Source organism: Terrapene carolina, unplaced genomic scaffold (genome assembly GCF_002925995.2).
Source record: "Terrapene carolina triunguis isolate 2854851 unplaced genomic scaffold, T_m_triunguis-2.0 Scaffold233, whole genome shotgun sequence".
NCBI classification, from domain to species: Eukaryota; Metazoa; Chordata; order Testudines; family Emydidae; genus Terrapene; species Terrapene triunguis.
Genome location: NW_020664584.1, coordinates 14,760,077 through 14,784,095, shown reverse-complemented (window position 1 = coordinate 14,784,095; position 24,019 = coordinate 14,760,077). Strand labels below are relative to the sequence as shown.

At 45.0% G+C, this 24,019-nt stretch overlaps 2 protein-coding genes across 2 annotated transcripts; both read right to left on the bottom strand.

The window, feature by feature from the left end:
- Positions 1–8,252: 8,252 nt before the first annotated feature.
- LOC112117380 (olfactory receptor 6B1-like) lies at positions 8,253–9,221 on the bottom strand. The gene has a single exon (XM_026656778.1). The coding sequence runs from the start codon at positions 9,219–9,221 to the stop codon at positions 8,253–8,255; it is 969 nt and encodes a 322-aa protein (XP_026512563.1).
- A 9,978-nt stretch (positions 9,222–19,199) lies between these two features.
- On the bottom strand, positions 19,200–20,162 carry LOC113407637 (olfactory receptor 6B1-like). Its single transcript, XM_026656777.1, has one exon. It carries the CDS (start codon positions 20,157–20,159, stop codon positions 19,200–19,202), a length of 960 nt encoding a protein of 319 aa, XP_026512562.1. The 5' UTR covers positions 20,160–20,162.
- Positions 20,163–24,019: the final 3,857 nt, after the last annotated feature.

Here is a 24,019-nt window from a genome sequence, read left to right as displayed (position 1 = left end):
TACACTGCAGTTAGACCCCCATGGCTGGCCCGTGCCAGCTGACTCGGGCTAAGGGGCTCAGGCAAAGGGGCTGTTTAATTGCAGTATAGACATTCAGGCAACCCAATCTCTGGGACCCTCCCACCTCACAGGTTCCTAGAGCCTGGGCTCCAGACCAAACCCAAATGTCTACACCGTAATTAAACAGCCCCTTGGTCTGAGCCCTGCAAGCTCAAGTGAGCTGGCATGGGCAAGCCACATGTTTTTAATTGCAGTGTGTCCATAACCTCTGACTCAGGTGGTCTAGGTTCTCATCTTGGCTCTGGCTTTGATAGATACCTGCAGGAACAATGGGTTGGGTTTTTAAAGGAATTTAGGAACCCAGCTACCTGGTCCAATATTAATAATAGTCATACTTAGCTCCTTTAAAATAATATTCAGCTAAATATCTCAAAGAGCATTACAAAGGGAATTAAAAGCAAGACAAGAAGCTACCAGAGAAGTTGCCCGTTGGGAGCTGTGAATTCAATAGCTTGCTAGCTCATATAGCATTTTCAACAAAGCATTTTCAAAGGAGTTAAGTCTAGAGACGAGAAGGCTGAAGGGAGGAGGACAGACATGAAAACAGTCTGAATAAAGAGACAGTTCAAAGGGTGTTTGATTAGAGTTAGGGCTCTGTATCTGTCAGGGAGGTCACAGAAGTCGCGGATTCCGTGATTTCTGCAGGGGCCAGAGTGGCTGACCCCAGGGCTGCCCAAGCAGCTGGCTCTGGGGCCAGCTACTGAAGTAGCCCCAGGGACAGCCACACCAGCTGCTGCTCCGGCTTCTGGGCAGCGGTTCCTGGCCGGCCGGAGCAACCGTAGCCCGCGCTTCCGGGCAGCAGTCCCCGGCCAGCTAAATGGAACATCCATGTCCGGAGCCCTCCAGAAGCAGCCCCACATACACACCCAGTGCCCCCCTCCCCCCATTTAAACACAGGTATTTTTAGTATAAGTCATGGACAGGTCATGGACCCTGAATTTTTGTTTATTGCCCATGACCTGTCCACGACTTTTTCTAAAAATACCTGTGACTAAATTGTAGCCTTAGTTACAGTTTATAAGTACCACATTTTATAATGGGCTCTTCATTCTAGCAGAGAAAGGTGTAGCACGATCCCATGGCTGGAAGTTGAAGCTAGACACATTCAGACTTGAAATAAAGTGTACATTTTTAATAGTGAGGCTAATTACCCATTGGAACAATTTACTAAGGGTCGTGGTGGACTTTCCATCACTGACAACTTTAAAATCAAGACTTGGTGTTTTTTCTTTGTTTTAAGATCTGCTCTAGTTCAAAGTGGGGTAAATTTAGGGAAGTCCGATGGTCTGTGTCATGCAGGAGTTCAGACTAGATGAAAACATTGGTCCCTCATGGCCTTACAATCTATAATGTGGTGGCTTTAGTCAGTGGCAAGCAACCTGAAACTCCCTAGACAACTTGGGGTCAGAGGGATCTGATGTCTAGGGGTGGGATGGGGGCAAAGTAGGAGTTAAGAAACCTGGTTTTATTCCTGGATCGGACAGAGACTTGCTAGATGGTGTAGGGCTATTGTTTCTCAGACACTCTCAGGGGTGAACTGTCACCCAGGCGGGTTTAGTGCTTTGAGATCTACCAAGTAGCACCACTTAATACAGCAGCCTAAAGCACCATACCAAAATCTGTTAGTGCCTCCTATGAAATAACACAGGAACCAGCGCATTGCCATCCTGAGCGGCAACTCACCAGGGTCTGGCAGGGAGGTCCTTAAATATCAGGAATGATAGCTGTTGCTGACTGGAAAATGTAATGTAAGGGAGAATTTTACATACACTGCAAACTGGATTATTTTTTACCCTGCATTAAATATCTTACTCTGCTGAGCATTTACATAGTACTTTGGGGCCAGATTCTTAGTGGGTGTAAATTACTGTTGTTCCAAATTAGCCCCAAGTCACAAACAGGCGAGGATCTGTCCTTTGATCCATGCACCTCAAAGTGGGCAGATACTGTTAACCCAAATTTAAGACAGGGAAACTGATGCACAGAGGGAGTGGTGAAGTGGCTTGTTTGTGGTCACACATCGAGACAGTCAGTGGAAGAGGCAGGAATACAACCCGAGTGTCCTGACATGACTTAACCACTGGACTGTGCACATTTATAAGAACAGATATGGAGACCAAATCAGTAAACCTTACCCACCTGAGCAGTCCTGACTCACACGAGTAACTTCAAATAGGCTTCAAAATAAAAGAAAGAAAGAAAGAAAGAAAGAAAGAAAGAAAGAAAAAGAAAAATTAAACAGTTATGTGAATAAGTGTTGCATGATTCTACCAATTAGCAACTCATTGTTATGACATCCATGTCCATCTTCTGGACCATTTGTCCATTCAACAATCTTGGAACAAACCCCCATCTAAGCAAGCATTCAGTTACTCCTCAGCCTCACATTACAGGCTGAACTCTACACTTGTAAGGGCATTTCGGTGCCCGGCTCCTGTAAAATCATCCACAACCAGATATGTCAGTATCCCTCTCTTCAGTGTCCTCTTCCAAACATAGTCTCCTCATAGCAGAGAGATCTGGATTGAGATTTTCACAGGAGACTAAGGGAGTTAGGTGCCCAACGCCTATTGAATTGCAGTGGAAGCCTTGTGCCTAACTTCCTTAGGCTCCTGTGAAAATCCCAGCCCTGTATATACATTAAGAAGGAACTCACCTCAGAAAGGCAATCTGGATCCTGGCCATTTCGTGTTGCCCACACTCTATAATTCCAAAAGTAGTTGTCTGGCAAAAAGAAAGTCAGACGCTTCATTTGCAGCCCACCTTAAAAGTTATTATCACCTGATGCACACCTCTGAGAGGTGTGTTTGTGTCTGTGGGTGTGACTCCTGCTCCCTACTGGACGAAATGAGACCTGCTTCCAGTGTATGTATCTTTATATTCTCAGCCCAGCTAATGCACCTCTCAGAAACCGCTATCACAATTTTCACCAGAGAGACATGATCAAATGGCATCAACAGCAGACTGGGAATCAGATACCTCTGGGTCCTAATCTCACACTGAATTCCTCTGTAATCTTGGGCAAGTCTCTTAACCCCAAGTGCCTCAGTTTCCCCATCCATAAATTAGGCATTCTGACACTGGCTGAGCTCCCAAACAGGGCTGCTGCGTGGATAGACTGACCTCCGAAAGTGCAACATGTTGGTGTAAGAAATTGACCCCAAGCACCACAGCCAGGGGCAAGACATAAGGCTGGGATTTTAAAGGATTTTAGGGGAGTTAGGTGCTCAAATCCCTTCACATTTCAAGGGGAACTGGACACCTAACTCCTTTAGGAGCCATTTGAAAATCTCAGCCTTAGCTCCTACCTGGAAGAGCTGTGGAGAGATGCAAGAGGCACTGAGTTGGGATGTCACTGAGCTAGGAGTGGAACGTGATCTGCACCGTCTGTGCCGTACCTGAGCCGATGCTTCTGTGTATTGCAAATGAAACCAGTTCAGACATAGGAAATTTGCTGTCTCTAGCAGAGCCCTTTCTCTGAAGATCTTCATCGATTTACTCCCCACGCTCACACATATAAATGTATCCACTCTGTAGGCTTCCTCAGTGACCCATGAGGACAGGTGTATAGACAGAGCCCTAGCTGAATGCTTCGTATCTGCAATCAGCAGACGCTTAGTCTGTGGGGAAAAGGAACCTGCGATGATTGTGTCTGTGTGCTAATTAGAGGTTCCAGGCTAAGCAAGATGGGGTGTGAAGAAACCTCGCTGAATTTCCCTGAGTGCTGGCAGATTCTGGGAGTGTGGATGAGATTTTCCAAAGCACCTAAGGGAGTGAGGGAAGTAGTGCATCTGAGATACAGTGGCTCCTGGTGCAGGGCCTTATACCCCACCCCCTCTTGCTCAAGGCTGGGCCTGAAGTCACACTTCAGCCCAGAGTAAGGTTCGGAGTAAAGGGGGCTGAACAAAGGGGGCCTGACAGGGCAGCTTGCAGAGGGCTAGATTGTCACCACAAGCCTGGAGCAAGGGAGTGCACTGCCCCCAAAGCAGACCAGACTGGCACTTGGAGATCCGGTCCCTAGTTCTCATTGGTTCCACATGGGAGATAATCTCCAACTGATACAGTTGACTGCCCCCTCTGCACTATCTCAGGGTTGGGGATGGAGTTGCGTGGAAGCAAGATTTTGTCCAATCCTCTTTCTGCCTGTCAGGGCCGGCTCCAGGCACCAGCCCACCAAGCTGGTGCTTGGGGCGGCACCTGGAGGGGGGCGGCGCGGCGCTCCGGCCGCCGGGGAGAGCGGGGCCACAGCCGGGCTCGCCGCCCTCCCCCCGGCGCTCTGGCTGCCCTCCCCCGCGCCCTCCCCCCGGCCGCCGGGGGGAGAGCGGCGAGCCCCTGCCGGGGCTCGCCGCCCTGCGCTCTGGCCGCCGGGGGGAGAGCCAAGCCCCAGCCGGGGCTCGCCGCCCTCTCGCCGCCCTGCCCCCGGCGCTATGGCCGCTGGGGGGAGAGCCAAGCCCCCGCCGGGGCTTGCCGCCCTCCTCCCAGGGTTCCGGCCGCCCCCTGCCCCGTGGGGGGGGGCGGCCGGAGGCTTTTTTGCCTGGGGCGGCAAAAAAGCCAGAGCCGGCCCTGCTGCCTGTCCACAAACTGATCCCCATCCCCCCCCCACACATTGCAAGCAGCACTAGAAAAAATAGAGCTGGGGAAAAAAAATTAAACAAAACTTTTTCCCCAAAAAAATGTTGTTTGGGTCGATCGAAACATTTTAGAAACTTCTGTGGATTTCAGCAAATTGTTTTTATTGACCCCTTTCCCACCCTTCCTACCAAAAAATCTAAATATTTCATTTTGACATTCTCTTAACAAAAAGTTTCAACACTTTGAGTTGAAATGACCTTTTGTTTCAAAATTATCTTTCATTTTATTTTTAAAACAAATTGGGTTTTTTTTTTAAAGCTCAAACCTGAACTGAAATGTTTCATTCACTAGAAACACAAAAATAATTGACTTTCTGATATGCCAAAAAATGATTTTGGGGTCAAGCCTAAACAATTTCATTTTCCAGTTTTTCGGACCTGCCAGAAAACTGAAAAATCCCTTATTTGCCCAGGTCTGGTGAAAGGCCCATGAGGGAGATACAGAGCCCAAAAGCTACCATATGACTCAGACTGAAGTGCCATGCAAGGTGCGTGAAGGAATCAGATTTGCCCAGCACAGCCCACTGTTCCAGGGACTCAGGTGCCCTGGCTCCTCTTTAGAGCTATGGGCCTGGACAAGTCACCTTCACCTTTCTGTGATTCTGCTTCCCCTAGGGTGATCAGATGTCCCAATTTTATAGGGACAGTCTTGATATTCAGGGCTTTGTCTTATATAAGCACCTATTACTCCTACCCCCTATCTTGATTTTTCACACTTGCCATCTGGTCACTCTAGATTCCCCTCTCACCCTTTGTCTATTAAATATACCCATAGCTGGGCCTGATATTAGGACAGAACCCTCTAGTCTCTGGCTGTAAAGGCGTGGAACTCTGACCCCTGAGTTAGAGGAATGGGTGTGATGGACTGCACAGTATTCCCCCTGGGCTGCTCACAGTGGGGTTGGTGACACCTTCTCCCTCTCCACCCCTTGTGCCACAACTCCCGGCTGGGCTGTGGGGCTCATTTCAGCACACCAGCCCTTGGGTACTATGGACCAGCCCCTCCACAGCCAGCTACCGCTTCCCAGCTCCCCCTGCCATACCTGAATGGCTCCCCTGACAGCTACCTTCCCTGCTATGGCCTGCTCTTTACTCAGCCTTCCTGCTGACTCAACATCTCACAACCTCCCCAGTGCCCTGAGAAACGCTGCCCTAGACAGTGATGTCCTTCAGCGAGAAAGGACTTCAGGGTTTGACCCAATAAGGAGGGCATTCTAATTTTAGCCTAATATTATCCCTGCATTTTAGTTTCCCTTGTTCCTGATACTGCAGAAGGAAAGGACAAGGATTCACACTGCTCTTCCTTTATTTTTCAGTATTGGTTCATTCTCCAGCCACAAAAGTAAACCTCACCACACACGCACCTCTGTCTGCAACCCTTCCTTAAGGGGGGAAGGAGATGTCAGAGGAGATTCTGGCCTGAAAAGTGACAGTGTTTGGGAACCTAATAAACTTTTCAAAAGCCTCCAGAGGCAGAATGCTCAATGAGAGTTGATTTCAATAGATGTTAGGAGCTTAAATAGAACTTAGGAACCTAAGTTCTTTTGAGCATTGAGCCCTGCATGACTAACTCCCATTTAAATCAATGACTTTTAGGCACCAATCTGTCTTAAAACTTCCTACTAGACACATAAAAATCAGGACCTGTTTAAAATTAGCCCTGTTTTCTTCCGCAAATCTACTCCCGTGTGTGTTTAGAGTAGGGCTGGTCAGAATTTTTTTTTTCCTCAGTGGAAAATTTTGACTTGTCACTGAAAAAAAGAAAACTAAACATTGTGTTCATTTTTGGCTAACAATTATTTTTTTGTAAAAAAACAAACAAACAAGGTATTTTGGCCAAAATTGATTTTTTTTTTCAGCTGAAAACTGGAACCATTTTGATTTTCTGTTTTCCAATGAAAAATGAGGAAAAAATGCAAAAAGCAGACATTTTCCATAAACATGTTTTTTATTTGAAAACCCAGTTGTCTGTCAAAAATCATCAATGGAAAATTTTCAACCAGCCTTATTGCTCCCAGTGACTATTGTGTTCCTCCTTTTGGCTTTGCCTATCCAATGCAGCTGGGGGAGAATTAAGTCAAGTCTATGGCTGCTTGTCCAACATCATCAGAACTGTTCACTAAGTTCCAAGCATCTGATGAGGGAAGACTTTGAAGATAATGAGTTTGTACAGGTAGAGCTGAGGGTAGGATTTGGGAAAGGGGGGTTACGCAAAGGTCATGAAGATCAGGTTTTGAAGGTGATGGGGCTGAACAGGGATCACAGAGTGTAGGGTGCGAAGGGGATAGGGGCTACACAGAGGCCATTGAGGCTGTAATTTGTCCTACAGAAGCAGTGTTGCTGAGGATTCTGTCTGAGAAGGAAAGAAACCAGCTTGACACTCAGATCCCAGGCGGGTTTGTAGGGCCGGTCTACCCTGTATTACTTGTAAACTGAATGCATGTGATCTGGAGTCATCAAGAGACAATAGAGCAGAGGTTTAATCTATTTTGGTAATTATACGGCCCTCATCTCCCTAGTATTAGAGCAGCTCACAACCAGTAAAGGATTTCTTCCTGAGAACAGAAAAAAATATCCTAATTCACAGATGAGGAGCTAAGGTACAGGGTAGCTAAATGTCTTATGTAAGGAAATCTGGCCTGAGATGATGACTGAGTCCCAGTGCAGTGTCCTACCCACATCCCTCTTAACCACCTATGCTGCCTACCTAAGGGAATTATCCACTCAATTGCCTAGTATTTTGGTGCCTAAATCCTTTAGGCCTCTTTGAATTGGGGGGAAAAATGCTTAAAACCCAAAATATCACACAACTGTGAAAATGTAAATCAAGGAAAATAGAAAAAATGCTTAAAAATAAACATCAATATTATCCATCAAAATTATAAAAATACAAAAATCATATTCTGCTGAGATTAATTATCCTATAGAATAGAATCCACACTGACCTGAAGTGGAGACACCCAACTCCCAACTCAATTTTTATTCAGCTATTACTCAAGAAAATTCAAATGACTTCTGTGGAATCTGCATGAGTACAGAATAATTAATGCCCCCTGGATTTGGTCCATTGATTCCTTAGGGCCAATGAAAAAGTTATCGCGGCAGAACATTTCCAGGACTTTGTCCAGCCTTATCCCAGGAGATTGGCCTCCCATCTGTTCCCTTGGGGACTTAACTTCATAGTCTATATCCCAATTTCCAAATCTCTTTGACTATTAGACACCAAATATTGACTGGCATTGGAACACCAGGTCTAAAACGCAACCCAAATTCCAGGACCTTCCAACCCATACTGACATTTTTACACCTCAGCCATGTCCTATTTTATGGTCCCCTGAAGGCAAAGAAGAGACAGGATTTGGATATACTGACTAGAAAGGAGATTCAGTATTGAGGCTTCTGGAGACAGACTGGCTATGTGGTTGCCTCAGGCTTTTGAACACCCATCTTGTACTGCAAACAGAGTCTCCATAACTACCAGCTTTAAATTCCATCATAAGTGTGCTCCACCTTCCTTCTTGCCTCCACACCTAATTTTCCACCAGTAGGGAATTCTCTGTCCTACTGAGAGATGGTGACCAGGATAGGAACCTTGTGGACAGCATTCACACCACAGAAAGCTCTCCTCAGAGCTCCCTTCACTTCCTGGTTCCTCAGGCAGTAGATGAAGGGGTTTAGCATGGGGGTGACGATCGTGTACACCACCGAAACCAGTTTGTTCAAGTCAAAAGGGTGGATCCTCTTGGGCCGGGCGTACATGAAGAGGGTGGCTGAGAAGAAGATGACAACCACAGTGAGGTGGGACGCGCAAGTGGAGAAGGCCTTCCTCTTGCCCTGGGCGGTGGGGATGCGCAAGATGGTGCAGATGATGCAGACATAGGAGACAATGGTGATGGACAGCGGGACCAGCAGGATGAACAAAGCCAGGATGAAGTCCACTATCTCTGCCACTGTCATGTCTGTGCAGGCCATGTTCAATAAAGGACTGATATCACAGAAGAAGTGGTTGATGACATTGGACCCGCAGAACGACAGCTGGGAGATGAAGATGACCTTCAGCATGGAAGCCAGGAAGCCCACTAGCCAGGAGCCCACCGCTAGCTGCAGGCAGAGCTGGTGAGTCATCATGACTGGGTAGCGCAGTGGGTTGCAGATGGCAACATACCGGTCATAGGCCATGACCGCCAGGAGCACGCACTCCGTGCATATGAGGGAGCTGAAGAAGTAGAGTTGTGTCATGCATCCCACAAAGGAGATGCTCTTGCTCTCCAATAGGAAATTAACCAGCAGTTTTGGGACAGTGACTGTGATGTACCAGGCCTCCAGGAAGGAGAGGTTGCTGAGGAAGAAATACATGGGCTTGTGTAGGTTATCGTTTGTCTTGATCAGGGTGATGATGACCACGTTCTCCAGGAGGGTCAACAAATAAGCCACCAAGAATACCATGAAGAGAAGCACTTGCAGCTCCGGGACAGTTGGGAATCCCATCAGGATGAACTCCTGGAATCTGGTGTTGTTCTCCCACTCCATGCTGAGAGGCACAAAATCAAGCAGCAAAGAAAGAAAAATGTGGGAGAAAAACACAAAGAAGAAGAAAAAAGAACATAAGAAATAGAAAGCAATAGTAAGAAGAAGAGGAAAGGTGGAGAAAGAGACAGGAGAAAGAAATATGGAAAGGAGAAGTGATGAAAAGAAAAAAAATGAAGAGCGGAAAGACAAAATAAAGTTATTTGGTATTGACTACATACAGCATTTCAAAGACACAGATACCCAATTCCTGTGATTCTTCACAACAATGCTTTACTTCTATATTTTGTGGATCAAATTTTAAAAGACACAAATAGGAGTTGGGTGCCCAAATACCTTTGACTTACAATGTGCCTTCAAAATTCTCTCCCTCCAGCAGCAGACTCCGCACCATAGTTCTGAGGACTCCTCGCCAATGTCTCACTCTCAGCTATATCACATCTTGATTCAGAAAACTTTGTAGCCCTCCAAAGCTGAATGTTTAATGCAGGAGGTCAGGCTGTGGTTTTAAAGAGCATAATGGAGGTTGGCCCCCAACTCACTGGATGTCCCAGCCTAAATCTGTAGTGAATACTTTGGCCAGCTCATAAACTAGTCTACAGTGCCAGAGAACATACTTCAGACCTACAAGAAGCAGTGTGGCCTTATGACTCCAGTACAGGGTTGACACTCAGGCAATCTGGGTTCTGCTCCTGGCCTGCTGGGTGACCTTGCTCATGACCCTGCCTCAGTTTCCCCATTTGTAAGATAAGCGTAATGATATGGCCCTTGTAAGTAAAGAACTCTGAACTCCATTGATGACAAATGTGTTGTTATTATTGTAACAGATTAAGGCTTAGAATTTCAAAGGAACCTAAGGGAGTTTGGCACCCAACTCCCATTGAAGTTTAGTGGCAGTTGGGTACCTAAATCCCTCAGGCAAACTTTGAAAGTCCCCACCTAAGCCCAATGTTTTCCGCATTTCTAGTTTGCTGATAACTGCATGGGCCTTATTTAGTCCATGAGTTGGTTTGTTTATGTTTATTTGTCATTTCTTTGTTTCTTTAAAACAAACAAACAAACAAACAATCAATCAATCAAACAAACAAACAAACAGTACTTTGTCTGTGTAATCACAGGAGCAAGAAAACGGTGGGCCAGATACCCTGCTGCTGTGAACTGGTATAGCTTCTTTGACTCCCGCAGCGTGACACCAGTTTACACCTACTGGGGATCCGGACCAGCAGTCCTTATTGCTGCAGTGTGGGGAAGTAGACCTGGAGCTTAAGAACAGTGAGAGGAAAATAGACTAATTGATTCACACACACTCAGCTTTGCACCTGGGACTTCACACCAGCATTAGCATCAGACAGGAGCAATCGGGGCCATTCCAGGATCCAATCTCTGGCTGTTCCCAAGAAACAGGCAAAACTCACTGGGGCTTAATCCTGCTATCTTCTAGGCACACTGCACCGAACCAGCTATGACTTATGTGTGTGCTTAACTTTCTGCATGAGTAATTCTATTGCAGTCAATGAGCTCACGTGCTTAACTTTAAGCCACTGCTTAAGTGATATTCCGGGTTGGGGCCAGCAGGATCAAACACCTATAGGGAATTCTTTTTATCATTGGCGTTATTGTACTGAAAACAATGACTTTGTTATTATTATGTGCTACAATTTTATAGTGTGTAGGGCCAACACTGCAGTGATGATGATGATGATGATGATAGAAACTTAAATGCAAAATTAAAATACTGTTTCTGTGACAGTTGATCTAACAAAAACATAAAGAGACAAAAATATCTATCTATCCCCATACACCCCCTCTACCTATCTATCTTAACTGTCAAATTGTCTAACATAAAGCAGAAGAGACAAACATTTTAACAACAATTAAGAAATTGTATCAGTACCTATCTATCTCTCCCCATTTGTACTTTTCTCTTCTATTCATGAGTGTAGGAATGCCTTTTCAACATAACTTTAAATTGTACCAGTTTAACATTCATTTCATGTTGTAAAAATATTTGCATTTAAAAAAGGAAACAAAAATATACACAGACTCATATTTACCTCTGATAATGAGACCTCATTTTCCTAAAATAAATATTTTGAAAATTGGCACAAGTAAATCTATAAACAGTCATAGATTCAGAGGCAACAGTGCATATGCCAGACACACTATGGCCCAATCCTGCAAATTTCTGTGCATAGGATTGGTAACACTATGAGCCTTTAGTGACACAAGTAATGTCATTTACTACAACAGGGATAACAATGAGTTAGGGATGTTTCCCCACAGACAGGACTAGAGTAGAGTAACTAGAAGTGAGTAGAAACTGAATAAAGAGTTTCTGGCGGTCTGATCTAATCTCTCCCCCTCCGTGCCCCCCTCTCTCTCAGTTCTGTACACACACAATTTTTCTTTCATGGTTTTTATAGTGCTTATCTTAAAGCCTAGCTGTTTAGCAATTTTTTTTAAGTAGTATAATTTCTGCACCAATCTAAAACCAGATACATATTTGCAAAAATTCCCAGCACATTATTGTTCAAGAATCTAATAAATCCAGCCATGAGCAAGCCCTCCCAAGAAGAAATAATAACGACAACGACAACAGCAGTAATGGTGTTTCTAAATTAAACCCACTGTTTATATTTCTCTTTGGCTCATTTTATCTTTCCGTCTATTAAAAGGTATTACCTCACCTTCCCTGTCTGTCTCATATCCCGGGACCAACACGGCTATAACAACACTGCAAACATCTATCTATCTATCTATCTATCTATCTATCTATCTATCTATCATGATGACCCTGAGTGTATTCCCAAAACTCCCTTTAAAATCAACGTAATTTCGGTTACATTACAGATTAAGGATCTTATCCGAGCAGAGTTCCCAAGTAAGAATAAACGAAAAGAAAATTCCATTCCTTTACTTTAGCAGCAGATCGACAGCGAGGATCTAGTCACATCCTCGGACTCATTAGTCAAATCTCCTCCCTGCATCCTCTCAGGGCCACATGCAAAGGTGATGTAAGCAGGTGCAACTCCACAAACTAAATGCCCTGCTTCTAGCAGTTCTGACTTTGTCCCAGAAGCAAGGAACAGCACAGTAAATATACTCGTTAACCCCTGAGGTCTAATTGTCCCTCTGAGCCCCAAGCGCTGGTAGCACATGTATGTCATTCATGCCAGTGGAGAGAAATTTGGGGCCCCCTTACATCATGTGCAATGGGGCCCCAACCCCTCACATTTCACTTTATTTACACAGATGTTACAGACATTTGGGGGGGGGCACCTGAGCTCGGAACGCGAGTGCAATTGTCTCTCCCTCACCCTCCTCCTCAGCCCTGTGTATGTGTAACCGACTAAGGGCTGTATAAGCATTGGCTGAATGGGTCCTAGACATCAAATCTGCACACAGACAAAGTTGATTCTGTGCTCATGGGTATGTAGTGACCTAGAGCCCATGCAACCCAACTAAATCAGGGTGCATGTGTCTGGCCCAAGGGGAGTAATTGCTGTTATTATTATTGCTGTTACTTGAAGGAAGATTTTAGGCAGGAAGACGGGTCATTGGGTTAAGACACTGTAGTGGGACTCAAGCAAGCAGCAGTCAATTTCTAATTTTACTACACACTTCCTGTGTGATCTTGGACAACTCAATCAGGCCAGATTTTTAAAGATACAAAACAGGTAATTATTTCCCAGGAGATCAGATTACATGATCATGATGGCCCTTTCTGGCCTTAATGTCTATGAGGTACCTAGCAGGCTTTTCAAAAGTGCCCAAGGGGTTTAGGCACCCAGCTGTCATATAAATCTATGGGAGTTAGATGCCTAACCTGCTTGCATGGTTGGCAAATCTCATTAGGTGCCTAGCTACAGTTTTAGGTACCTAAATACCTTTGACAGTCTAGCCTGTGCCTGTGTTCTCCAACTGGAAAGAGTGAACGATAATACTTAATGTTATCTGTGCAGGCTGGGCTTTAAAGGAGCCTAAGGGAGTTAGAAACCAAACTCTCAATGATTTAGAATAGGAAATGGTTATCAAACTGCCTTGTACCCCTTGGACAATCCTAGCTATAGAGGATCTAGGATAATGTCACGTTAATCTGAGATAGGACCTCTCTATGGAGTTATAATAAAAAAAGTATCTCCTGCACTGGCATAATCTGACTGATCAGTAGTGTGAAAAAATCTGGTGAGTTACTTGGAAAGCAATGGTTTCTCCAATTTATAGAAATGCAATTATAATAATAATAATCTGTGTCTTTATCCATAAATATTTTATGCTGATCTCCTCTCTATCCATTCCCATGCACACATCTATCTGTCTATCAGTGCACAACAGCCCTTGCAATGGGCATACTCACTCTATTACATATTGTAATATTGAGAAAGAGGGAAGGCTGGTTTCGGGCCCAGATTTTCAAGTGTCCACTAAGTTGAGATCCCCTTGGGCCCAATTTTCACTGAGTGCCCTTGACATCAGTGGCTGCTGTGTGTGCTCAGCAGCTCTGGGCATGAAGTCCAAGTGGTGTCAGGTTGGACAGTTAAGTTTGGTGGAAACTTTTGAACAATTTTGAAAGCACCGAAAAGCCATATGTTTAAAGATAGGTAGGCACTGAGTGGGATTTTTCAAAAGCTCCTACGCACTTAATACCCATAGGTGTTAGGCACCAAGATCCCACTAAGCACCTAAATACCTTTTAAAAATATGTCCCTAAGTGACTTAGACACCTAAGGCCCACTGACTTTCTATCACACTGTTTCATGGATCTCATTTGGACGTGTCTCAAGATGTCACCACTCATTTGGACACATACCCAAGACAACCCAATGCTTTAGTAACGTAATAGCTATTTTGTGTATCCATGAGCGGTCCCACCCTCCAGTGGCTAATCCAACAAGCAGAAAAGAGCTTTAACCTTGTTTTTTTCTCTGCTCGAGTGTTGGAGGACTGACTTCTCAGAGCCAAGGGTTCCAGTCCAGTCACTAAGTACAATCTACATAGTTTTGCATGAGGTCAGACTAGATATTCATTGTGGTCCCATCTGACCTTCAAATCTATGAAGCAGGAGTTAACTCAAAAGATTTCCAAAGAAGCCAACAATGTTAGATGCCTACCTCCCATTGAACGGATGGAAGCTGAAGTTACATACATTCAGGTTTAAGATAGGAGGTGAATTTTTAACAGTGGGAGTAATTAACCAGTAGAACAACTTACCTATGGATGTGGTAAATTTTCCAGCACTTGGAAACTTCCAGTTGAGACAGGATGACTCTTTCTAAAAAATATGCTGTAGCTCAACTGCAAGATATGGGCTTAATGCAGGAATCGCCGTATGAAATTCTCTGGCCTCTGTTAGCCATGAGGTCAGATTAGATGGTCATTATGTCCCTTCTGGTTGTAAAACATCAATGACTCTATTAATTTCAATGGGAGTTGGGCTCCTGCTGCCCTTAATCTCCTTTGAAAAGTCCAGCCAGACTTTTCAGAAGGTGCCATTGATTTTGGATGCCTCATTTTTTAAGAGCACTGTTGGACCCAATCTCCAGATGTGCCACAAGTCCAAGATGTCTCATGTAAGTCCACATCTTGAACACTGCATGCAAATATGGTCACCACATCTCAAAAAAGATATATTGGAATTGGAAAAGGTTCAGAAAAAGGCAACAAAAACGATTAGGGGCATGGAATGGTTTCCGTATGAGGAGAGATAAATAAGACTGGGACTTTTCAGCTTGGAAAAGAGATGACTAAGGGGGGATATGATAGAGGTCTGTAAAATAATGACTGGTGTGGAGAAATTAAATAAGGAAGTGTTATTTACTCCTTCTCATAACACAAGAACTAGGGGTCAACAAATCAAATGAATAGGCAGCAGGTTTAAAACAAACAAAAGAAAGTATTTTTTCACACAATTCACAGTCAACCTGTGCAACTCCTTGCCAGAGGATGTTGTGAAGGCCAAGACTATAACAGGGTTCAAAAAAGGACTAGATAAATTCATGGAGGATAGGTCCACCAATAGCTATAAGCCAGGTTGGGCAGGGATTGTGTTCCTAGCCACTGTTTGCCAGAAGCTGGGAATGGGCGATAGGAATTGGATCACTTGATGATTACCTGTTCTGTGCATTCCCTCTGGGGCACCTGGCATTGGCCAGTGTCAGAAGACAGGATACTGGGCTAGATGGACCTTTGGTCTGACCCAATGTGGCCGTTCTTATGTTCTTATGTTGGGATTCCAAACACCGACACATCCAAAATCATTGGCCAACTCTTTGGCAAATTTGGATGTTATGTGTGTTGGTTGCATAACCAGCTAGCCCCGTGTATGTTTTGCGTCTCCCTTTTTTGCCTGCTCCATAGGAAGTACAGTGTTAAAACCCCAACCAACATCAGCTGCCTCTTTAGCTCATGGTATAGTCACTTATGTCTTCAGCTCCTAAGCACCCTGGTTCCATCCCTGACAGCTATCCTATTTGTGTAACCTGGGTTCTGTCATTTCTTTTGATTGTTTATGCTAGGGGGTTGGGCAAACCAGCCTGGAGCACAGCAGTGGACTTTTTTGTCTACTTGTAAGGAAAACAAAAATGATCCCTTCCCACCATTAAGTAGTTTTTCGATATTTCAGGGCTAATACTGATGCAAGATGACTCTTACCTCTTCCTCTTGGTATCCTAGTCACAGCCATGCAGAGAACTTTGGGATTTTAGAGGGATGGGTTTTGCAGAAGGCAGTGGGGTCTAATCCGGAGGTGTAACAGGGTGGCTTGCCCCATTGAATGGAGAGCCTGGGGCTAAGCAAGCCCTGATGAGCCACACCTGGGTTGAATTAGGTGCTTGCAGAATAAAAGATCAGGAAGTTGCAGCGAAGAGGAAATCCCAGGGGAGTACAGCCATGTCTGCAGTTACTGCAGGGTCCATGAAGTCTCCTGTGGGACCTTGAGCCAGCAGGGGAAAAGTTGAAAGAGCAGGAGAGAGTGGGAGAAAACTCTTCAGATAGAGAGGTCTGGGACAGACCCTGCTCAAGCTGGGGAGAGACTGTACAGGCCCAGCTGACATGAAGACTATGTCAGTCTGCATTCTTTGTAATTCTGGATGAAACAGGACAGGGACACTGAATTGGGCTTGAGGCCTGGTGGGCAGTATGTACCAGAGGACTCCATATGTGGGACCCCTTGTGGGGATTGTTTGAAACCCCTTTGAACTGTGAGTTCTTAAAGGGGCCCGGATGAAGGGAAAATAGAGGTGGGATGGCCACAGAGTTCAACGCTAGCCATGAGGAGATGTAGCACTTGTCTGGGACTCAGCAGACACCGGTTCTGCTGTAGGCTTTGCCATTGATGTGCTGTGTGACCTTGACCAATTCACTTCCCCAGACTGTGCCTTTGTTTCCCATCCCAGTCTTCGTCTGTCTTATCTGTAAGCAGTAAGGACTGCTTCCTGCTCTGTGTCTGTGCAGTGCCTGTCTGTGGGAGTTGGGTGTAAAATCCAAGTGCTGCTCCTATAGCACCCTGAGGTCCCAGGAAGTCTTGGATCTCCCCCTCGAAGGTGGATATCTGTGTGAGGGGTCTTCACGGGTGCTCTCCCATTAAGGCTTTATCAGGGGTGTCACTTGCTATGGGGAAGGGGGGCAGTTGCCCCCCCTCCCCGATCCCCAGACTTTCCCCCAGCCAGCTCTGTGGTGTTTCCCCTGGGTCTGTGGGGGTTCTTGTGGGTATGTCTACACTACAGCTGGGCCCGTACTAGATTTGCGTGGTGTTGCGGCCTAATGCACTGGGTCCCACACCAGCACTCACATTTGGCCAAACCGCCCATCCATCATAACAGAAAGGCAGCCGGGCCAAATCTGACACCCCAGGCCTATGAGGCATGGGGGTGGCAGATTGTATTGAGCGAATCTGTCAGCACCACCCCCTTCTCCCTGCCAGACAGAGAGGAATCAGTGGTGGTGGCCTAGGCTTCAGCTGAGCATGGTGCAACCTGGGCCCAGATATCCACCCCAGACTGCCACTCTGCTTATTCCCTGGGATAGGACTGGTCTGTCACATCCCTGCCCCTGTCTGGGATAGGAACAGCCTGCTAACCCCACACCAGCAACTGCAGCCTCAGCAGGAAGGAAGAGACAGGGATATTGACACAACTTTGCCCCCAACCCTAATTTTTTTCTAAAATGATGCCTTTGGACTTTATGGTAAGAATTTTTCAAAGGAGACTAAGGGAGTTAGGTATCCAAGTCCCTGTTGACAGATCCTGTGAGTAGAGGTGGGTGAAATTTTTCAGGTGTGTGGCTAATTCACCAAAGAACATGCAGTTTGGGGTTCAGCAAAATTAATTGTTGACTTTGGGTACAGTTGGCCAAATAGTTTAATTGAACCAAAAAAATCTGAAAGGTTTTGGTAATGTCGAAACCAAACAAAATGTTTCGTTTTGAGCCCCAACTACAACTTTGTTGCTCAAATTTCCAGGCTTTTGTCAAAAGCAAAGGCGGGGTCACTAAATGAATGAAGTACAGGTAGAAGGAAGTGGTAACATTTTCTCCTTTATAAACTTTAGCTCAGGCTATAGAGTTTGCTTATAGACAGCAGATGCGTTCATCACAAGATCCTGTAATGCTCTGTCAGGTATAGCTGAGGTTCATTTAAATAAGGTACGTTGCACACAATGGCTGAACAGAATAATACGGATTAGCATTCTGTTACAGTTAGCGTGCCTACCTGGAACATCAAAGGCCTGCATTCGATTCCGCGCTCTGCCTGAGGTGGGAAAGAGTTTTGAACTTGGAACTCCCAAATGACAGAAGAATGCACACCACAAAAGTCTGACAATCAAAATTAAATATTTCAGGTCAAAACAAAACATTTCATTTCAACATTACTGAAAGGCTTTATTGTTCAAAAATTTCAAACCATGTCAGTTTCCATTCATCCTGAAATTAAAATGTTATTTCTTTTTGGAATTGGCAGCAAACTGAAAAAAATCATCATTCATCCAGCTGTAAATGTGAACTATGTGATGACTCCTGTATGCCCCTTTAAAATATCCAAGACTGCGTGTTCTTAGGGTTTGGTTTTCTCTTTAATCAGAAATAAAAACTGACTGAAAACGCATGATCTCTTCTCTCTCGATCTGGGGGGAAATGTAACCTGTAACCATTTATTCTTTCACTTCTAATTCAGGGCCTTATTCTGGTGTCACTTACTCTGCCTTTAATCCACTGTAACACCAGGAATGTCAATAGGGTTACTTCTGGTTTACACCAGGGTGAGTCAGAGAAGATCAGACCCATTGACTCCAGAGGAGTTATTCCTGAACAAAAATGGGGTGCATAAGAGGAGAATGAGCCCCATTGACCCCCTGGAGTTACTTCTGATTTACCCCAATCTGAGTCAGAGGAGAATTAGGGTTTTCACTTTCAATGAAGTTATTCCTAATGCATACTGGTGACCATGGAGTATTGAACCCATAACCCTACTGGGTGGAAGGGGGTTCCGTTTGTGATGGCTCAGTGAAACTGCAGCTTTGTTGCTCAAATTGGCAAGAGTCTGATTTTATCCTTGTTATCATTAAATAGAATTGTTTTACTTTCAGATCGGTAGCCAAACTGAGCCAGAGCTGAGCATACACTCAGCCAGAGAGGGATCCAGATCACACAACTCATTTCGCATAGACCTCAAAAAGGAAAGAACGACCTTTCGGTTGTCTTTGCCCTTGGTCACAAACCACTTGATTTATGTTCAGAGCTTGCATAAATGTCCTTCCTCCTCTACATCTGTACATTCTTTGCTTCTTTACACTCAACGTACTTCGCTCGAGATACAGCTCAACCTTGACATGAAACTCAGTTCATACTCAGGTGACTTCATGCCATCTATTGTCCCGAGTAGAATCCCATCCAGCCATTCTTAAGAGGTCACTTCCACTGGGCCCCTTGTGTGTGATGAGAGAAGGCAGATTCCAAGGGTGGGATGATTATCAGCCCCATCCAAAGCTAGTGGTCACTGCTAATGACCTTGGGGACAGCACTCTTGACACACAGCATCTTTCTTAGTGCCCCCTTCACCTCCTGGTTCCTCAGGCAATAGATGAAGGGGTTTAGCATGGGGGTCACAATCGTGTACACGATTGACACCAGCTTGTTGAGGTTGAAGGAATGGATCCTCCGGGGCCGGGCATACATGAAGAGGGTGGCCGAGAAGAAGATGATGACCACGGTGAGGTGGGAGGCACAGGTGGAGAAGGCTTTCCACCTGCCCTGGGCGGTGGGGATGCGCGCGATGGTGCCGATGATGCAGACGTATGAGGCGACGGTGATGGAGAGTGGGATGAGCAGGATGATCAAGGCAAAGACAAAGTCCACCATCTCCGCCACTGTCATGTCGGTGCAGGAGAGGTTGAGCAGCGGGGAGATGTCGCAGAAGAAGTGGTTGATGACATTGGGGCCGCAGAATGACAGCCGGGAGATGAAGAAGACTTTCAGCATGGAGATGAGGAAGCCGGCCAGCCAGGAGCCCACCGCCAGCTGCAGGCAGAGCTGGTGGCTCATGATGGCTGGGTAGCGCAGCGGGTGGCAGATGGCCACATAGCGGTCATAGGCCATGACGGCCAGGAGGACGCACTCGGTGCAGACCAGGGCGATGAAGAAGTATAGCTGGGCCATGCAGCCCATGAAGGAGATGCTCTTATTCTCTGCCAGGAAATTCACCAGCAGTTTTGGAACGTTGACCGAGATGTACCAAACCTCCAGGAAGGAGAGGTGACTGAGGAAGAAATACATAGGCTTGTGGAGGTGATGGTTTGTCCTGATCAGGGTGATGATGACCACGTTCTGCAGGAGGGTCAGCAGGTACATGGTGAAGAATACCACGAAGAGCAGCACCTGCAGCTCCAGGATGGTCGGGAACCCCAGCAGAATGAACTCCCGGACTCTGGTGTGGTTCTCCTGCTCCATCGTTAGGCTGAGGGTCTTCAGAGGAGAAGGAGGAAGTCAGAAGAAGGGAATGAGAGAAGGAGAAAGAAAGAACAGACATTTTAAAATCACAGATGCCCATTTCATGAGATCTTTTTTTATCACCACTCTTTAGTTTGATATTCTTTATTATGAGATTCCCATCCTGCAGTTTTTGAATCCCTCAGCATTGAGGGGAAAACATAAACTTAATCCTCAGATACCTGCATGGGGAACAAGTATCTTTAATAACGGGCTCTTCAATCTAGCAGACAAAAGTATAACACAATCCAAAGACTGGATTCTGAAGCTAGACAAACTCAGACCGGAAACAATGTGTATGGTTTTAAACGTGTATCCTCCATCACAGGGAATTTTTAAAGCAAGGTTGGATTTCCCCTCACCCCTAAAATATCTGCTCTTGTTCAAACACGGATTATTCTGGGGAAGTTTTACAGCCTGTGTTATACCGGAGATCAGGCTAGATTATCATAGAATCATAGAATCATAGAATATCAGGGTTGGAAGGGACCTCAGGAGGTCATCTAGTCCAACCCCCTGCTCAAAGCAGGACCAATTCCCAACTAAATCATCCCAGCCAGGGCTTTGTCAAGCCGGGCCTTAAAAACCTCTAAGGAAGGAGATTCCACCACCTCCCTAGGTAACGCATTCCAGTGCTTCACCATCCTCCTAGTGAAATAGTGTTTCCTAATATCCAACCTAGACCTCCCCCACTGCAACTTGAGACCATTGCTCCTTGTTCTGTCATCTGCCACCACTGAGAACAGCCGAGCTCAATCCTCTTTGGAACCCCCCTTCAGGTAGTTGAAAGCAACTATCAAATCCCACCTCATTCTTCTCTTCTGCAGACTAAACAATCCCAGTTCCCTCAGCCTCTCCTCATAAGTCATGTGCTCCAGCCCCCTAAACATTTTTGTTGCCCTCCGCTGGACTCTTTCCAATTTTTCCACATCCTTCTTGTAGTGTGGGGCCCAAAACTGGACACAGTACTCCAGATGAGGCCTCACCAATGTCGAATAAAGGGGAACAATCATGTTCCTCGATCTGCTGGCAATGCCCCTACTTATACAGCCCAAAATGCTGTTAGCCTTCTTGGCAACAAGAGCACACTGTTGACTCATATCCAGCTTCTCGTCCACTGTGACCCCTAGGTCCTTTTCTGCATAACTGCTACCTAGCCATTCAGTCCCTAGTCTGTAGCAGTGCATAGGATTCTTCCGTCCTAAGTGCAGGACTCTGCACTTGTCCTTGTTGAACCTCATCAGGTTTTTTTTGGCCCAATCCTCTAATTTGTCTAGGTCTCTCTGTATCTGATCACTACCCTCCAGTGTATCTACCACGCCTCCCAGTTTAGTGTCATCTGCAAACTTGCTGAGAGTGCAGTCCACACCATCCTCCAGATCATTAATAAAGATGTTAAACAAAACCGGCCCCAGGACCGACCCTTGGGGCACTCCGCTTGAAACCGGCTGCCAACTAGACATGGAGCCATTGATCACTACCCATTGAGCCCGACGATCTGGCCAGCTTTCTATCCACCTTACAGTCCTTCTGGCCTCTATGAAACTAATTGCTGCCAGATCTCTGCCAATTTATCCCAACTGAAGATCAAACCCAGGATCCCTCTCTCAACTCAACAGTCCCAAATTCATTAAAACTGAGTAGGGGAGATTTTTCAAAGGGACCTAAGGGATTTAAAATCCATGGGATTTGTGTTCTTAGGCACATCTGAAAATATTGCAGGTGGTTGGAACACGATTTGGGGAAGGTGGTTATGGTAAACACTGCATTTCTGTGAAAACTGAAATCCACAAAACTGAAAATACTCAGTTTTCAGCCTAAAAGATATTTTCAGTTTTTGGATGAAAAGAGAAATGTTCCATGGAAGGCGGACAAGTTTCATAATAACATTCATTTTATCACAACCTCAATTTTCCATCAGAACCAAAATGAAATAATTGTTCTATACCGAAGATTATCTTTTTGATGTTCATTTAATAGCCCACTACTATCATGTTCTATTCAGGGGACAAAAAGGTCAATATTAAATCAGCAGCAGCAGAAGAAGAGGAAGGACAGACAGCAATTTTGGGGTTTTCGCTTCAAATCCTGCCGGTGTCAAACTCAATTCCTATTTGTTTGTTTGTTGTCTTAAAAATAAAGGTTTTCATTCTTAGGCTTAGAAGGATTTTTTTTTTTTTGGTAAATGCCAGTAAATAGTAAATATCAATTTCATTATACACACACACAGATGAAAAAATATTTCCATCGATAACTGAAATTTACAGCTCGGCAAAGTAAGAAAAAAGCTACTTGAGAACTTCTTAGTTTCATCTAAGGCTATTTACTTCATATCTATTGACACAATGTTGACAATTTGTGTTTTAATAGTTATAAAGCTTTGACACTCGATCTCAGTGTCTACCATCATTAATAATTAGTGTCAGACCCGTCCATCATTTTCCAAAACTGAACGCTTAAATTGATAAAAATGAAAAAAATATTAAATAGACATTGATATTATCTGTTGAAATTATGAGATTAAAAAATCAAATTCTGCCAAGCCTACTTATTTCCCAGTTTTGCAAAGACTTAAGGCATGTCTACACTATGGGAATGACAGTGGAATAGCTACCTTGCCATAGCCCTGCCAGTATAATGCAGGCTACATATCTGGAAGGTTTTTTGTTAGTGTAGAAACACCACCTTCCTGAGCGACAGTCGCTATGTTGATCAAAGCATTCTTCCATCAACCCATATGTGTCTACACTGGGGGTTATGTCAGCATAGGTATATCAGTCAGGGATGTGGATTTTTCATACCTTTGACCCATGTAACTATGTTAACCTTTCTTTTAAGTGTAGACCTACTTAGGTGGGTGGACCTTCATTCTCTCGTGTGTGGCCTCCCAGGCATGCACCTTTGAGGGAACTATCCGCCTGGTAGTCCGCGGACCACAGTTTGAGAGCCTCTGCATTAGATCATTTAATCTGGCCTCCTGCATAGCGCAGGCTATTAATTTTCACTCAATTACCCTTTCTTTCCCTATATTATTATTATTATAGCTACTATGATGTGCCACTTCCTTTATTCCAAGTCAGAACTGTTTTGTCTCTCAAAAATCAATTTCCCAGAAAACAGAAATTCTGGTTCCTCACCAGCTCACCTTCAAACTCTCTTGGAAAATCCCATCTTAGCAAAGATGAGTCTTCATTTTCATAACAAGACATAGGTTAAGAAATAGCACAGCTAAGAAAATGAAGCTAGTAATGATTTATGACATTCCTATTTAGGAACAGCACGGACAATACATTTATGTTGCAAGGTTTATCTACATAGGAAAACATTTTGGGCTGCTTTTCTAGTGGCATGGACATCACTTTCTGCATCATGTTTAGATCCAAGTCAGCAGGAAAGAGAGAAATTTAGCAACAGAAAACTGAACTGCAGAACAGCAAAATAACATAAAACTGGTTTGAGCATTGGCCTGCTAAAACCAGCATTGTGAGTTCAATCCTTGAGGGGGCCATTACGGAATCTGGGGCAAAAAATCTGTCTGGGGATTGGTCCTGCTTTAAGCAGGGCATTGGACTAGATGACCTCCTGAGGTCCCTTCCATCCCTGCAAGGGGGGAGGGATAGCTCAGTGGTTTGAGCATTGGCCTACTAGATATAGGGTTATGAGTTCAATCCTTAAGGGGGCCATTTAAGGATCTGGGGCAAAAATCTGTCAAGGGGTTGGTCCTGCTTTGAGCAGCAGGTTGAACTAGATGACCTCCTGAGGTCCTTTCTAACCTTGGTACTCTATGAAAACGAAATACCTCAAGTATGTAGACCTTTGGC

Excerpts from the sequence above, each read along its gene's own strand:
- LOC112117380 (XM_026656778.1), bottom strand. The coding sequence starts at position 9,221 with ATGGAGTGGGAGAACAACACCAGATTCCAGGAGTTCATCCTGATGGGA.
- LOC113407637 (XM_026656777.1), bottom strand. The coding sequence starts at position 20,159 with ATGGAGCAGGAGAACCACACCAGAGTCCGGGAGTTCATTCTGCTGGGG.